Source organism: Chenopodium quinoa, unplaced genomic scaffold (genome assembly GCF_001683475.1).
Source record: "Chenopodium quinoa cultivar QQ74 unplaced genomic scaffold, ASM168347v1, whole genome shotgun sequence".
Taxonomy (NCBI): domain Eukaryota; kingdom Viridiplantae; phylum Streptophyta; class Magnoliopsida; order Caryophyllales; family Amaranthaceae; genus Chenopodium; species Chenopodium quinoa.
Window position 1 is genome coordinate 721810 of NW_018744835.1, and position 17047 is coordinate 738856.

Genomic DNA, 17047 nt, shown 5'->3' on the forward strand with positions numbered 1-17047 from the left:
TACTGATCTGATTACGAAAAGCGTAAATGTGATGATTTGTTTTAAACCAGACATAAGTTCTAGTATTTGTGCAACAAAACTTGAAAGGATTTTGCTAATAGCTTTATTTATATCCAAACTTTTGGTCACAAATGTTTAATTCAACATTTATTAACACTTCCCAATTCTCTCTAGGAGAGGTTCATTAAGTGATCTCAAAGAAATTCACCAAACTCTTTGAAGAGATTTTCACTCTCCTCCCTTGATCTTGGACTGGTAGCCGGCGAATCGACCAAAGACATTTTGGTCCATTCCTCTGCAATATTAAGAACACAATCTTTCTCACCAACAACTGGTTTAAAGCTTGGTTGAATTTGTTTCTTTTCTAACTTCTTCCAATTGATGCACTTGAACCATTTATGGCTTCTTATCTCATCTTCCCCTTGAGGCCCGCTTCCTAGCCGCTTGCTCGGGTCTTTCGTTAGCAGCTACATACCACAAAAGGAAAAACAAACATAGAAATTGAAATGAGAACTTTTTAAGTGCATATTAAGCTAAAGTTTCTACTAAAGTTATTACAAAATCTTACTCCTTTTATTAGAGAATGTGCTTCACTTGATAAAAAAGTAGGTAACTTGATCTTGTCTTTGATTATTTTCTGCTGTAATCTGAAACTGCTTCCACCACTGAAAGGTAGCTGTTACAGCGGAAATACACGAAACAATTTAGCTTGGGGCTTCAGTGAACTGAAAAGGAAACAGAATTACACACAATTAAGTGAAAAAGGATGGAAAATATGGTGAACCTTGCCAATGAGCATCTCATATAAGAGAATCCCAACGCTCCACCAATCCGCAGCCTTATTATGGCCTTTGCCAAGTATAATTTCAGGAGCCATGTACTCTGTTGTTCCGCACAAAGAGTTTGATCTTGTTGTGTCGTCGAATTGTTTTGCTAGACCAAAGTCCGTCAACATTATCTGATCATGGATGGGAATGAAAGAAATTAGCGCCTACACTTTCTTGTTTGAATGGAGATGTAAAGGAATTAGTTTAAGAAAAGGACATACATGGCCATCTGCGCCTAATAGAATGTTCTCTGGCTTAAGATCCCGATGCATGATGCCATTATCATGTAAGTAAGCAACTGCAGAAACTATCTCAGCTGCGTAAACTCGAGCCAAATCTTCCCTGGAATACAAACGTATAAACACATGAAGCTAACAAGCATTACATATTTTCCGAACTCTCTGTACAAGCATTAACCTTCCCTAAAGTTTCTGCATATACTCCGAAAAATCTTGTCACATTTCTTGACAAAGTACTGATTAATGACTGTGTTTACTAACATGTCCCGACTGAAATTAAAGTGACAAGGAGACAATAGAAATAACTAAAACTAATTAATGGTAGCGTTGTAAAATCATCTAATTTCATATCATTAAATAAGGTTGGGAAATATATATTTCATTTTCTTATCGTGGACAAAAGATATTTGTATATAATCATGTTTGTATAAGACCACTATACAAAGTATTGTATATTCCTAAAGACTAAGCACTAGTCAAAGTGACAAACTGCATTATTTCATACACTAGAGGAAATTTTGCACTCTGAGTCGCATGATATTACCTGAATAAACCATGTTGAAGGAGCTGAAAGAACAGCTGACCGCCATTGACAAAATCTAGCACAAAATACAGCCTATATTTTGTCTGCATAACATAATGAAAATAAATCAGTTGTTAAAGCTATGTAATGTTGTGATTAACAAGTCGCGTTAAACAGTGAAAAGAGTCCTAATCCCAAACCTGAAATGTGTAGTTTAGCTTAACAATAAAAGGATGATCAATTTTCATTAGTATCTCCCTCTCGGATTTGATGTATTCGACATGGTTCTTTTGGATTATCTTGTCCTTTGCAATCACCTTCGTTGCGTAAATCTCATCAGATGATCTCTTCCTAACTTGATAAACTTTCCCAAAAGAGCCCTTGCCCACAACTCTAAGCACTTCAAAATCCTTAACCCCAACAACACATGATGACTTTTTGTTAAGATCCAAAGACGAAATTTCATATATTCCATTTTCTATTTGAGGGTAATTCGAGTCCTTGGAATCGCAAAAATAAGGATCAATTGAGGGTCGTTGCACTGATATTGGACCAAAAACATCAGCAAAGTTATGAATCCCAACACAATCTGATGCTAAAACAACCATTTTTTTGGGTTAAAAATTGTGAAACAAGGGCTTTGATGGGTTGTTTACAGTCTTGTTTCGAGTTCGAGTTAAATGAAGTTAAGGAATGGAATCAGAGTGCCTAGGAAACTTGGAAGTGAACAAACCAAAACCCACAAAAAGCAACTGTTCTTGTTTCCCTGCTTGTGGGAAACAATTGATCTTGAACCACTTCTTGAATTCATCAACTTTACTATGTATATTTGATCAAATCTGCAATTATTGAAAACAATTATATATAATGATTAGAACAATTTTATCACATAAAAGAACAAAAAAAATAATAAAACCCCTTTCAAACAGAATTCATAATTGAAAGAAATACAAGTATAAAAATCAACCGCCCAACAATTAATTCCAAATTTACAAAGATCAAACCTTTAAAATTTTCAAAAATATTATTTTATAAAAAAATAAAAAAATAAAAAAATACCACTAAATTAAAACGAAGTGAATCCCGGAAACATCAATCAAGAATTTAAAATTGTGAATATACCCGCCCAATTAATAATTTATAAGGAAATTAAAGACTGTTTTATAAAAAATTAATCAATGGAACTTTAATTGGTAGCAGACATAAGAATTCAAGTAATAGTTGAAAAAACTTTAAGCAAAAAATAGTTGATCAAAGAGATAAAAAATACACACGCAACTATAAAAAAGGAAAATTCAAGTTGAAGATGATCAATCATATGAAAACACGCGATTAATCCAATAATAATTCGAAATTATGATTCGGGTTGTTTGCCTGGTTTTCTTTCCTTAACTAAAATTCGCCGTAATCAGGCGAATACAATAAATTCGAAAAGTAATTTAAAAAAAAAAAATTCAGAGAGAAGAAAAAAAAATCGTACCTTTGGTAATGGCGCGGCGAAGGGGGGATGTTTGGAATTGGAATGAGAGTAAATAAACAGAGAGGATGCGTAAGCGTTACGCTGCTTAAGAAAAAGGGCACGTAACTGAATTAACGGAATTCATTGCCCACGTGTTGAGTTATGATTGGTTGTTTTATTTTTTATTGGAAGGTGGGTTGTTACAAGGGATTATATAGAATCTTTTTGTTTGTTTAAAAAGTAAAAATAAAATATAGGTTTTTATTTTATTTTTTCTTTAATTTTGGGGATTGGGGAGTGGATTTGTTGGGGGGAGATGATAAGATTTGATGAAATCATTAGCTGTCTTAGTTTTGAGAAATGAAAGTAGCAAGTGTTTTCACGCAGGTTGCCTACTCATCTTCCTGGCAAACCCTTAAATACAATGGAACAATACAAGTATACAACTAGAACTCTATATAAACTTCTTATATGTTGCTTCAGGTGTAAATACACCAATAATTCAGATGACTTCGTTGTGATCGTGTTTGAATTAAACAGCTACGCAATTAGCATGTAAGCTAGCCTCGGGAGTGGATCCAGGAAACCCTCTAATGCTAGTTAGCGTTTGAACAAGGTAGTGAACCAGTGACACTGGTTCAGTCTTAGTGCAAGTGCTAGAAAGGGTCAAGTGAACTAAATACCTTGGGATCTCCAAGTGACGACTAAGCTATTTATAAGCATCTACAAGTATTAGATTAAGCAACTGGGCTTTATTTTCTTTCGGCCTTGGAAGAGAAATAAGATGCTATTGTCATCCTAGATTGGGCTTTAGGCCCGAATTAGTGTCATTTTGGTGCCCAAAGATGTAATAAAATACTTAAGTGCTTTCAAAAAATTTTGTTATGTTCTTTTGAAATGTAACAACTAACAAGTGTGATATATATATGTATATATATTTTACAACGATGTGTGACAACTACAAAGTACCAGAATCAGATATTTTGACAAAAAAATTTGGTATTTCGTTCCTTTACTTGATCCAATTTGACTTTTACACTATTCACATCCTCTCATTAGACCAGGGGCGAAGCTAGGATTTTCAACACCTGGAGGCCGGACTTGTTAGACTAGAGATTGATGGAAAAAAAAAAATTGTACTAATATTTTATTGTTACCAAAACAAATTAGTTGAATCGTATACTACGATTTTACACAGTAGTAAAATAATCAATCAAAGATTCAACACTAAAATTTACAACAATCTATTTTTCTATATATACTACCAAAAAATATCTAAGAAAATCATCCTCCATTCAATAAAAAAAAATTAGCCAAAATCATAAAATATAAAATAAACATATTAACCAAGTAAACAACTAATCACAATCATGTAAATACCACAAAGAAATTTATTAATTAAATGAAATTACATAATTTAAACAAATTAATCAAAAATAAGAAATTAAAAAAAAAAAACCTGATTTGGCTGATTTGCTACTGAACAACCCCTAGTGAAAATGCTTCATTACCCAACCAACATGACAAGCTATGTTTAATGTTACTAACTAGTGAGTAGTCCGTGCGTTGCCCCGCGTTGCTACTATTGTAGACGTGCAATCGATAAATTTTTTAAACAGTTTTCAAAACTGTAATTGTCACTGTCAAACTAAAATCGAATTATTCTTTGAGTATTTTTTTATTATTTTTTTAATAATTGAACCTTATGGTTTGCACTTATATAATTTTTTTTTTACATATTAATAACATCATTGATAATTAACTTAGATGGTTGAATAGTTATCTTTGTTACAAGAGGTTGAGGGTTTGATCCTCCTTATCCTTACGTTTTTATATGGAGTAATGTTGGTTGCTTGGTGATGTGGCATTGTTTGAGTGATGATGTGGCCGATCCGATATCCGAAGAAATTACCCAATGTTTCGGTATCAAAACAATGGGGCCTTCGGGTGGCCCTTTTGAGGTGGAGAAGACTGGTCTCGGTCCAAAAGATACTAAAGCCGAGGATTTCCTGCACAGCAAAGAACACGTAAACTAACCTCGGGGGTGGTTGCCGAGGAAGGCTCCTCCGATGCTAAAGTCATTTCAATTGAGAGAGAGTGCTATGCAAGAGATTTTGTGCTTAAAGCTTAGTTGCATGAATGTAAATAGATGTAATTGATGGCGTTTATACCTTAACTCAATTGAGGAGAGTTGGGCCTTTGAAATCAAGTGGGCCGACCACATTGACTGGGCTTTTATTGACCTTAGTATGCTTTTGGAGAGTTGAACCTTGCTTTGGGCTTGAGTTGAGTTATTTGGACTAGGCCCAATTAGATGGACCAAATTGGACCTAAACAACTTGTCCCCCAGACCCGATTCGGCTGAAAGACGGGTTGGATTTGACTTGTGAATATGGAAAGACAAATAACGGCAACTTCAGCTTTGAAGGAATCTAGGCAATTAATGATGTTTAACTTCCATTAAGGAGATTAATTAGGTAAGATAGAGGGTTTAGTGGGTAGTTAACTTGGAACGTGTGACAATTTGTGTTTAATTTGGAATTCGTGGGGTTTTTGGCGGCTTAAGGTTTCTAGAATTCTTGACTCCTAAAATCCGCGTATAAAATCACTCTCTCCACTTTTCTTAATCATTTTCTCGCAAACACACGAATTTCCTTAAGTTTACTGAACTCACTGAATACCCTAGCTTTTCGCCGCCCTTAATCTCTGCAATTCCGTTGCTGAAGTCAGAATTTGTTGCTGCGAACTTGAAGATCGGCGAATTCTGAGTCTTGTCAAGGTAACTTTTTCCGAAATTTGCTTGGATTTCTCTTGTTTTGAGTATTGTACCCTTTTTTCCCAGTATCCGTTTCTTCGTAATAATGGTTAGAAGTAGAATCGAGAGGGAAAGATCTTCGAGTGAAGAGGACGATCTTCTAATGACTGTGCTCGGTGCTCGGCGCAACCAGCCTTTACAGCGGATGCCCCCTCTCAGCCACAAGCACAACTCTCCACTTTCAAGGAGAGAAGATAGGATTTCCTCCCTCGAACCCCCTGTTGCTGCAATTCCTCCGAACTCGGTACCGTATAGAGGCTGGGAAGAGGCCACAACCTCAACCAGCGGCTCCAGGCACGGACCGCGGCGATTGCCGGAAGGAGCCAAGGAATGGCAAAATCCGCCTGAAAACGGCGGGTTAATGACTGCTGCCCCCTATGACTGGTGGGTCAAAAGGGATGCCCTCCATCACTTCGCCGAGCAAATAGAAATCTTCTACGACATAATGGAGGAGGACGGGTATTGGTGCCAAATGTCCGTAGCCGAAGATATAATCCATAGGCCGCCACCTGGTTATCTGGGCGTATACACCAGACAGCTGCAGTTTGGCCACAGATTCCCTCTCCACCCCTTTATTGTCCAGGTGCTGAACGGGCACAACATTTCTCTGTGCCAATTGACCCTGGTCAGCATCCGAAGAGTCATGATGTTTTTATGGGTCAGTCTCTTCTACGGATTTCTGCCGAGCATCCATGTCTTCAGAAAGCTGCACAAATTGGTGCCGAACCAGCAGTCCAATGAGCACCATGGACATGGGTGGTGGAGAATAGAGACCCAGAGGGGGTATTTGACCACTTGGCCGAAGGACACTTCGGACAAGGAATGGAGAGGTTAATGGATTTAGGTTCGGGCTCTTGCTGAGGAGGACCATCCGAACTATTTTGGGGGCTGAGGTATTTGAAAATGCCTGACCCGAAAATGAGCATCCTCGGCCCCGATGACTTTTCTACCGAGGAAGAGGAGTTACTGAAGCTCTTCAAGAGAGATTCACACACGAAGGGTGCCAGCTGAACAACTGGGTTGCCAGAGACCTGGCTCCCCTGCTACCATTATATCTTCAAAGAGAAGATATTGGTTGCTGTCGGCCTCAGCCGAAAGTTTTAAGATGGTGAGAACCTCGGCTGGGGCCGAAAATCTTTACTTAGCTTATTTTTCTCCTTTTAAAGCCTTATTTCTTCATGTAGAATAACCCTTTGTTTTTTGTGTTTCAGTGCTGCATGAAGGAAACTGTGGCTTGGAATACAACCGGCTTGGGATCAACGCAGCTCGGAGGGTGATAAGGGGTGACCCTGTTATCACCCCTCCATCCGCTAGGGCTCTTGCACTGTGCCCTTCTCAGCTGGAAATTGTTAAACAGCTGAGTATTCTGCTCAGAAGCTGTGGTATCTGAAGAGGGACTCGTTCTTTTTGCTGGGCCTCGAAGAGCACATTCTTGCGGCTGCAGCTGCTGCTAGGGCTGGGGGTTTTACTGTTAACTCCGAGCACTACGCTGAGCCATCAACATCTATTGCTAGGCTGAACGTGCTCACTGCTTCAGACGAAGAACTACTAAGAAGTTCGATAAGCTTTTTAAGTGCTTTTGAACTTTTCTACTTTAACTTAGAATTTTGCTTGAATCTTCAACTTGTGAAATGATCCTGAAAATTTTTCTAAGTATTAAGATTCGGCTAATAGGCCTCTTCCTTTGTGAGAATTGCTCAAGTGTCAAGTCTCGGCTTTAAGAGAGTTTGCCGTGTTGTTTTTTTTTATGATACTGATACTCATATCCCCCTTGCCCCCCTTGTTTCTTCTACTGCAGTCTGACGAAGAAGAAGAAAACAAGGACGCTGAAGGAGTTGCCTCTTCTTCAGACGAATCTTCAGAGAAAGAGATGGCCCCTGGAAGGAGGATATTGAGGAGAGCTGTTGTTGGTCCGGGATAATTCCCGGCTTCAGAGCCTGCAAATAAGAGACCTCGGCTTGGGTCTTGAGACCCAAGCCGAGGAAATTAAGGAAAAGACTCCCCCTCTCCTCCTGAGCATCAGGAGGAAGAAGTGCATCAAAGGACTCCTCCTGTTCTAACAGGGTCTCCTCGGCATGCGGCCGAGGATTTCACAGACGAAGTCCAGAGAGAAGCTGATGCACTCATTATGCAGCACTCCGAGGACGACGATGTGCAGATTTTGTCGGGGATACCCAATGATTTCAAGGAGGTAGACGAGAGGGTTGAGGTTCCCAAGGAATCTGACATTCCATCATCTGCTTTCCTTTAAAACCTTTCAATCCGGAGAGATGGGGTTTGATGCTACCCCCATGGTGGTAGTCCCTGAAGCGACCAGGAAAAGGTTGCATCTTCACCGAGGCTCGGACCTTGACCTCTTTGGTGACCTGTCCAGCGTTTCTGAGCTGGAGAAAGCTGAGAGGTGGTCCATTCGCGCTGCTACGGGAGTGGCAGAACCTTTGGTGAAGGTGCCAGACCCTATTGCTGAGAACAAAAAGTTATTGATGCAGGTAATTCATGCTCAAACCTTTGTCTTAAGCTTGCTTGCTTTTCAGTTCTCTTTTCTTTTCTTCTTCTTTATTTTTCTTTTTTTTTAACATCTCCTTTTCCTCGGCTAATGCATTTTCCCATCTTGCCAAGCTGTCCACAACAACGTGCTGGAGGCTGGCCTGAACGAAGAGCTGAGGCTCAAGGTAGAGGAGGCTGAGAACCGGGCTTGGCTTTATGAACTTAAATGCAAAAAGGCAGAAGACGAATCTTCTGCTAGCCTATCTCGGATGAGGGATGTGGATGCTCAGCTCCAAGATTTCTGCCAGGGGATTGAGCGGACCGTTTTTCCCTGGATTAAGGAGGGCCATGACTTGATTCAGGAGTACAGTGTCGTTGACATTCCGAGTTTCAAAGCTCGGATCGAGGAGAAAATGAAGAAAGAGGTAGAAACTCGGCGAGCTATAGCCGAGGATTTGGAGATGGAGAGGGCCAATCATGAGGCTGAGACTCGGCGGCTTGTCTGCCACCTGGATGCCAAGGACTCTGACCTATCTGCCATGAGGTCCGGTCTACAAGAGCTGAAGGCTCAGTTGGCAGCACAGCTTGAGGAAACTGCCAGGGCTAAAGGATAGGCTGAAAAGGCTAAGGCAGATCTCTCGGCTGCCAATGACTTGTTAAAGGTCCGCATCTATACCCGAGCACAATGGTTTTGACAACGGGTTCAACGCTGCTCGGCGCCTGGCCTTCCATGCCTACCCAGAAATCAACTGGAACCAGGTCAAGGAATGGGCAGCTGTCCCTAACCATCCAAAGATGCGGGTTGCCCATCCGACTGAAGATGGGTAATTAGCTCACCTCGCCGAAGCTGAGGCCGAGAAAGATGGGGGTGAAGATGGGGATACGACCAAAGAGATCGACGTTGTTCACCCTGCCTCATCTTCTGCTGATGAGACCTTGAAGGCTCCAACCTCAGATCCAGCCAATGCCGAAGCATAGGGACTCGGGCAGTTGTCTGCAGAATCTTGCGGATCTACATGTTCTTAATTGGATTAATGCCGCAATTGCTTTTTGCCTCTTTTTTGCTTAAGCTAGCCTTCCCTTGTAAAACTTCTGTTTGTTTAAGTATATTTCCTCGGCAGCTATGTTTTCCGCTTGTGGGCGGCTGCCGATTTCTAGGATTTCTTTTTACTCTTGACAATTGGAATTCTCAATTTATGGTTTTTATGAAGTATTTTCTCAATTTGCTTCTCTCATTGCCTGCTTTAATGCTCTTTGTACTATAACTGCTTTTCTGAATTTCTTCAAAATTTGGCTAAGTGTAGAACTTCGGCTTGGAGATACACTTGACTGAGAATATACTTTGACTGAGAGTGTACTGTCTCTGCTTGCATTCCTTTTGCCTTACTCGTTTTTACTCGGATATTTCAGCTTGTGAAATTTTTTTCCAAGTACCTAGGTTTGGCTAGGAACTTGCCAAGTGAGTGCCTCTTGCCCCCCCCCAGAATCTGAAGATGATGTCTTTAGAATTCTTGGATAATTGCCTTTATTTCCTCGGCACAACCGAGGGTCTTGCCTTGGTGAAAATTTTGCACTATTTTTGCTCATTTTGCTTTCTCTCTTCTATTTTTGTTTTCAAAAGCTCTGATTTCTCGCTTAAGAGCCATAGACTCTGAGAGCAATACTCTTGTGACACTTTGAATTCATCCGAGGGAACGACTATCCGAAACACTATGCCGAGGCAGTGATCTATCCAAAACATAATGCATCACTATGCAATAATTCGGAAATGCAACCACCACCCAGAACTGATTCATCCGAAGTACAAGGCATCACTATGCAATACTTCGGGGCTTTATCAGTCCTCATTTTGTAGGCTATGTTTCGGATGCGCCTATGGCTTCTTTGCCCAGAGGAACAGATTCATCCGAAGTAAAAGGCATCATTATGCAATACTTCAGGCTTTTATCTTTTATCCTCATCTCGGCAGGTTTTACGACTTGCCGAAGTACGTGCATCATTATGCAATACTTCAGACAGCGCCGAACGAAAACCTTGAATTTTTGCAAAAACCATAGAAGATAGAGAAAATAGAAATACATCTGAATTTGGATAGATGGTGGCTCAAAGGCCTTTTCATTGATAAGAAATAATGTACTTACATAGATTGTTCTTTCCCGAAGGGATTTACACATGATATTTTTTGAGTACATCAGCATTCCAATGGTTTTTCAGCTCGGTGCCATCCAACTGTCGAAGTCGGTATGTGCCTGGCTGAAGCTCATCATATATTTCATAGGGTCCCTCCCAAGTTGCTGAGAGTTTACCATGAATGCGGCCTTTTTGCACATCAGCAGCATTCCGAAGAACCAGGTCTCTGACTTTAAGAAGCTTTTGGTGGACTCTTCGATTATAAAGTTTTCTGATTCTCTGCTTATATGCAGTCATTCTATCCCAAGCTGAATCTCTGATCTCATCCAGGAACACTACAAGAATTAAGGAAATTTCCGGCGGAATTGACGTCCGTCGGAAATATTCCGTCGCAAAAAGGGGCATTTTCCGACGGAAACAAGTTCGTCGGAATGTTAATGAATTTCCAACGGAAGTACGCATTTTTCGAGGGATATTTCCGTCGCAAAAATTCCGACGGAATTGTTCCGTCGGAAACCAATATTTCCGACGGATTTTTTCCGTCGGAAAATGTTTTGAACCTAGGATGCCATTTCCGACGGCAAATTCCGTCGGAAATCCGTCGGAAAATGCATTGGATAGTGGTTCTGCGCATAGGATACCATTTTCCGACGGATTTACCGACGAAATTTTCCGTCGGAAAATCCGTCGGAAATTTTTTTGGCCTTAATTCAGCGCGCCTTGGTTTTTCAGAAACTTTTTCCCACTTCTTTCGTCTTCCTCATTGCTTTCCTCATTTCGTCTTCCTCCTTCACTCTCAACCTCCCTTACCACTTGCTCCAAGCTCGAAATCAACAACACCCATTAGCAATCCGGTAAGTGTTTTTAATGTTTATGTTTATGTTAATTTATTTGTTTAATTTTTAATATCAATAACCCCATACTTAATCCGATTCGTTTTTCATGTGTGTTCTTCGTTTTTATGCTCAAAAACGCCCATTCATGTTAGTTTTTAAGTGAAATTAGGTTAGATTATGTGAAAAACGACTCAATTATGTTTATTAGTTTAGTTTATATGTTAATTATGTTTATATGTTAGTATAATGGTTTAGTTTATTAGTTTAGTTTATATGTTAGTTTATTAGTTTAATTTATCACCAATAACATATATTATGTGAAAAACCTAACTAATTATGTTAATTATGTTTATATGTTAGTTTAATTAGTTTAGTTTATTAGTATATATAATGTATATGTTAGTTTAGTTTAGTTAGTTTAGTTTAGTTTAGTTTAATTAGTATAATGTATATGTTAGTGCAAGTTATATATATTAGTATAATGTATGTTATTAGTTTAGTTTATATTAGTATAATGTATATTATTAGTTTAGTTTATAATAGTATAATGTATATTATTAGTTTAGTGTATAATAGTATAATGTATGTTAGTTTAGTTTCGTTTAGTTTAGTATAATGTATGTTAGTTTAGTTTAGTTTCGTTTAGTTTAGTATAAGGCCTTAGGTATGTTAGTTTAGTTTGGCATAATGTATGTATGTTAGTTTAGTTTAGTTTCGTTTAGTATAATATATGTTAGTTTAGTTTAGTTTAGTATAATATATGTTAGTTTAGTTTAGTATAATGTATGTATGTATGTTAGTTTAGTTTAGTATAATGTATATATGTTAGTTTAGCATTTCAATCTTCTAAAAATGTTTGAAATGAATAATACTCGTTAAAGTTAGAATCATGAAACGAAGAGAGCGGAGCTGGATGTATGATAGATTGGATGGGCGTTCTATTAAGCCTGGGTTCTTAAAAGGGGTAGAGGAATTCATACGGTTTTGCGAAGAGCATCGTGAGACTGCAAAGAATGAATATAGGTGTCCTTGTGTTAAATGCAATAACAGACGTTTTCAGGATCCGGACACAGTAAGAATTCATTTGTACAGCAAGGGATTCACTCCTCGTTATTGGGAGTGGCTTTGTCAAGGGGAAGGGTTACCTGAATCCTCAGTAGAAGGCCAGTCAAACGAATATCGTGATATGGTTATGGATGTTGTTGGTCATAATTATGATCGATCGGGTACTGAAGCTGCAGAGGAGGAGCCTAACGCTGAAGCAAAGCGTTTTCTTGATTTGTTGAAGGCGTCTGAACATCCATTGTATGAAGGGAGTTCGATGTCGGTTTTGGAGGTGGCGGCAAGAATTACTAGCTTAAAGTGTGAGTACAATTTGCCGCACAGGTGTGTCGATGGGTTCGTTTCATTGTTGACAGAAGTGATCCCTGGCAGCAGTCGTTTGGGTGAGACATTCTACGATGTTAAGAAGGTTGTTAAGGGGTTGGAGCTGCCGCATGAAAAAATTCATGCATGCGCCAAGGGTTGTATGTTGTTTTGGAAAGAGGATGCTGAACTTCCTACTTATAGAGTGTGTGGCAGTGATCGATATAACAGAATTTTTAAAGGCAGCTTGGTTCCGAAGAATGCGCTATTTTATTTCCCGATCACACCTAGGTTGCAAAGGATGTTTGCAACGAAGAACCTTTCAGAGGAAATGAGTTGGCATGCAAATAATCCTTGTGTCAAAGGCACGATGGCACACCCTAGTGACACTGAAGCTTGGAGACAGCTTGATACCTGCTTCCCAAAGTTTGCCTCGGATCCACGGAATGTTCGACTAGGGTTGTGTACAGATGGTTTTGCTCCTCATGGTAAGTTCGGGGGTCAGTACTCTTATTGGCCCGTGATTTTGAACCCATACAATTTTTCTCCCTCGATGTGTATGAAAAGACAGTTCATGTTCTTGTCACTGATAGTCCCTGGCCCCAAAAACCCGAAGGGAAATTTAGATGTGTACATGCAACCACTGATACTGGAGCTGAAACAGTTGTGGGAAGTTGGCGCAAGTACTTATGATATATCAAAGAAACAAAACTTCAACCTTAGAGCAGCCATCCTATGGACCATTAGTGACTTCCCTGCATATGGTATGTTGTCTGGATGGTCTACGGCTGGTAATAAGGCATGCCCGTACTGCATGGAAAAAAGCAAAGTTGCTTGTGGGAGCTTCCGTATTGGAAGCATTTGCTGATTCGTAACAACTTAGATGTCATGCACATTGAAAAAAACTTCTTTGATCAAATATTTCACACTATAATGGATGTGAGAAGACAAACTTGTGACACACCTTCGGCCAGAAAAGACATCGCCAAATATTGTTGGCGACCACAACTTCATCTACAGGCTGCTGATAGCGGGAATGAGGTCATGCCAAAGGCCCCATTCTCCCTCGATAAGGGTCAGAGGAAGGTTTTGTGTGAGTGGGTTCGTGACCTGCGATTCCCTAACGGTTACGCCTCCAATTTGAGCAGATGTGTGGATCTGCAGGCGTGTAGAGTACATGGAATGAAAAGTCATGATTGTCACGTGTTCATGGAGAGGTTATTACCTGTCGCTTTGAGAGAATTTCTCCCTGTTCATGTGTGGAATGTAGTTACAGAGATCAGTCAATTCTTTAGAGACTTGTGTTGCTACACAGTCACAGTCAGTGACATGGAACGGCTGGAAAAGAACATTGCCGAGATCCTTTGCAAACTTGAGAAGATTTTTCCACCTGCATTCTTCAACTCCATGGAGCATTTACCCATTCACTTACCGTACGAGTCAAAGTTAGCTGGACCTGTGCAGTATCGATGGATGTATCCGTTCGAGAGGTAGTGAACCCTTGATTTAGTTGTTGAGCAGTCACAAATTCAACGTTTAGTTTCATAACATACTTTAATTTCAGGTTCCTTAACCATATAAAACGGAAAATTGGCAACAAGGCTCGCGTTGAAGGTTCGATAGGCAGCGCTTACCTTACTGAGGAGACAGCAAATTTCTGCTCAAATTACTTCCAGCCGTCAGTTGACACAAAAACACGAGATCTGGGTCGGAATGTGAATGCTGATGTTGACACCTCCATCGACACCAATGACATCCCAGAACTGTTCACGGAGGACAGCGGTCGTGTGTCAACCGAGGGAAAAATGAGGTGGTTAGATGAAAAAGAATTTCAACGTGGGCACTTGTTTGTTTTATCAAATAGTGGCATATTAGGTGATTATGAAAGGTAATCCACAGTAACTAAATTGTTTCCATCATATGATCACGTGTACTGAGTTTCACGGTCATTAACATGTTCTTGCTGTTGTAGCAGGAGGTTTGAGGACCATATTCTTAGCGCCCGTCCTACTCTGCGTAGAGAAGATGTATGGGAGACATTCGAAACACAGTTCCCTAATTGGTTTAGGGACAAGGTGCGACCTCTTTCAAATATAGGGATATTTATTGATTTCTGTATGTATAATCCAAATATGACGTCCTTTAATTTTATCTAACACTAATAGGTAACTGAAGAGAAACCAAGATCTGATGTGTTGCAAGCTTTGGCTATGGGTCTGTTCAAGAAAGTTCGCACTTGGAGCCGAATATTTGTTAGTGGTTTCAATTTCCATACGCAAGACTACGGCAGACATAAGGGCACGATCAATTACGGTGTGTGTGTGTCCAGTCAAGATGGAGGAGAGTATTTTGGCATGTTACAAGACATTATTGAAGTGGTCTACACTGGTGCGATCCGTGAATACAAGACCATCTTGTTTAAGTGTAGTTGGATGGATTGTGGTAGGGGTATGAACATACATGAACAATACAAGCTTGTTGACGTGAATCATACTAAGAAATACCCCAAGTATGACCCATTCGTGCTGTCTTATCAAGCTGGTCAGGTGTATTATCCACCATATCCGAGCCTCAGACGGGATCGGTCTCAATGGTGGGTTGTGTTTAAAACGCAGTCAAGGTCCGTTGTGGATGCTCCTGTTGACCCGGAGTTCTTGCAAGGAACACAAACACGAGAATGCAGTACACTCTTCCCACCAACTAATATCCCGGACTACGGTGGCGATGGAAACGGTGGAGATGATAATGCATTTGTTGTCTCCGAGGGTGAGGACGACGATGTTGTGTCTGCTTCTGAAGACGAATCAAGCGTCTCTTCAAGTGACAACGAAGAGGACAGTGACGAGGATGAGGACGACATTGTTGTTTTTGATGATAGTAATGATGATAACAGTAGTGATCATTGTAGTAGTAGTGATAGTAATGAGTAGCTTTATTGATTTATATGAGGAATACAACTATTTATGCAATGTATGTTATGTATGTATGTATGTATGTTATGCCCTTGAACTGTTTTGTAGGGAACCATGGCCGGCGGAAGAAAGGGAGACAGTTCGAGTAGGAAGACGCGCAGATCTGATCCTTACCCCTCGTACCATGTGTCAGACAGCCAGCAGGCCCCCGAGACCGCTGAGGATAACTCAGTTCATGTTCAGGGTCTGGGTGACAGTCAAGTACCAGATTCGCGTACTCAGCATGAGGATCTGTCAGAGCCCCGGAGTTCAGAGCAGTCGACGGGGCACTGTGTGCCACGCCTAGACCCGACCACGCTGTGGTAAGAGTATTAGACCATGTATGTTATGTGCATTTCGTGATTCAAATTTCTAATTATCAAAAGCTACTGACGTCGTTTTTGTTGTTCTGAAACAGGTTTGATGACCAAATAGTGAAGAAAGCCGTCTCCGGCTCGATCCAGGGGCACTACACAGCGCCTTGGAGGAACTATGGAGAGGTTGACGATGCCACGAAAACCCATTGGTGGAACTTGTTCAGCGTATGTACCAATACAATTGTGTATTATTTTATTTTACAAAATATTTTGTTGTTACGTTTTACGAGTTTTGATTTCGCAGCAACATTTTACGTGGTCACCGGAGCTGGACAATCATGTACGGTCGGCATTCAAAGCTCGGGCTGGTACCCGCCTTCGTGACATGTTTTACACTGTCACGAAGAAGATGAAAGGTGTGAGACCGTATTGGGTGTCGGAGGAAGTGCACAAGAAGATGATGGAGATTCCGGATTCTGATGGCACGTACCAGAAGCGGTCCACCCAGAACAGGCTGAACCGAAGAGGCGGTTCCATGGAGAATGAGGTGGAGGCAACCCACTTCCAGGGTTCCATATCAGCGGCACAGCATGCAAAACGGATGGTATGTATATGAGAAATGTTGTTTATGGTTTTGCAGTAATTCAGTTTACATATTAAAGTGATTTATTTTTGTTTATGTGCAAAGGCGGCGGAAAACCAAGGGAAACTGCCATTCGCTGCTGATCTGTTCCTGAAAACGCACTTCAAGGAGGTGCCAGGTAAAGGAAAGGTGCCGACAAACAAAATGTCCAAGGAGATTGCGGTAATAAATTCAATAATTTAATTTCTTGAAAATCACGTAAATCGTCCCGAAACTTAGTGAAATGCATCTAGGGTTCGTTTTCAACGCATGAACACTTGTAACTAGGCTATATTGGTATGTTAGTGCAAGTTATAGGTTAGTTTGATAAGAGATGTAAAAAATAGGCAAGGTAGAGCCCTTTTTGGCCCCTTTTCCCTTGAAAATCACGATCATCGTCCCGAAACTTAGTGAAATGCATCTAGGGTTCGTTTTCAACGCATGAAAACTTGTAACTAGGCTATATTGGTATGTTA

At 40.3% G+C, this 17047-nt stretch overlaps 2 protein-coding genes across 2 annotated transcripts; one reads left to right on the forward strand and one right to left on the reverse strand.

Moving 5' to 3' along the window:
- Nucleotides 1–8: 8 nt before the first annotated feature.
- Nucleotides 9–3585, reverse strand: LOC110704433 (serine/threonine-protein kinase AtPK2/AtPK19-like). Its single transcript, XM_021882216.1, has 7 exons — nucleotides 3070–3585; nucleotides 1790–2428; nucleotides 1611–1693; nucleotides 1049–1169; nucleotides 785–958; nucleotides 569–676; nucleotides 9–467 (listed from the first exon to the last, which is right to left on the reverse strand). The coding sequence occupies exons 2-7, from the start codon at nucleotides 2195–2197 to the stop codon at nucleotides 195–197; spliced, it is 1167 nt and encodes a 388-aa protein (XP_021737908.1). The 5' UTR covers nucleotides 2198–2428; nucleotides 3070–3585; the 3' UTR covers nucleotides 9–194.
- An 8620-nt stretch (nucleotides 3586–12205) lies between these two features.
- LOC110704365 lies at nucleotides 12206–13549 on the forward strand. The gene has a single exon (XM_021882147.1). It carries the CDS (start codon nucleotides 12206–12208, stop codon nucleotides 13547–13549), a length of 1344 nt encoding a protein of 447 aa, XP_021737839.1.
- The last annotated feature ends 3498 nt before the right edge of the window (nucleotides 13550–17047 follow it).

What these genes read in the sequence shown, in the direction of transcription:
- LOC110704365 (XM_021882147.1), top strand. Translation starts at nt 12,206, where the DNA reads ATGAAACGAAGAGAGCGGAGCTGGATGTATGATAGATTGGATGGGCGT.
- LOC110704433 (XM_021882216.1), bottom strand. Translation starts at nt 2,197, where the DNA reads ATGGTTGTTTTAGCATCAGATTGTGTTGGGATTCATAACTTTGCTGAT. An exon ending in AGCTAAACTACACATTTCAG is followed by an intron (nt 1,694 to 1,789) that starts GTTTGGGATTAG and finishes TATGTTATGCAG; the next exon opens with ACAAAATATAGGCTGTATTT. An exon ending in ATGAGATGCTCATTGGCAAG is followed by an intron (nt 677 to 784) that starts GTTCACCATATT and finishes CCGCTGTAACAG; the next exon opens with CTACCTTTCAGTGGTGGAAG.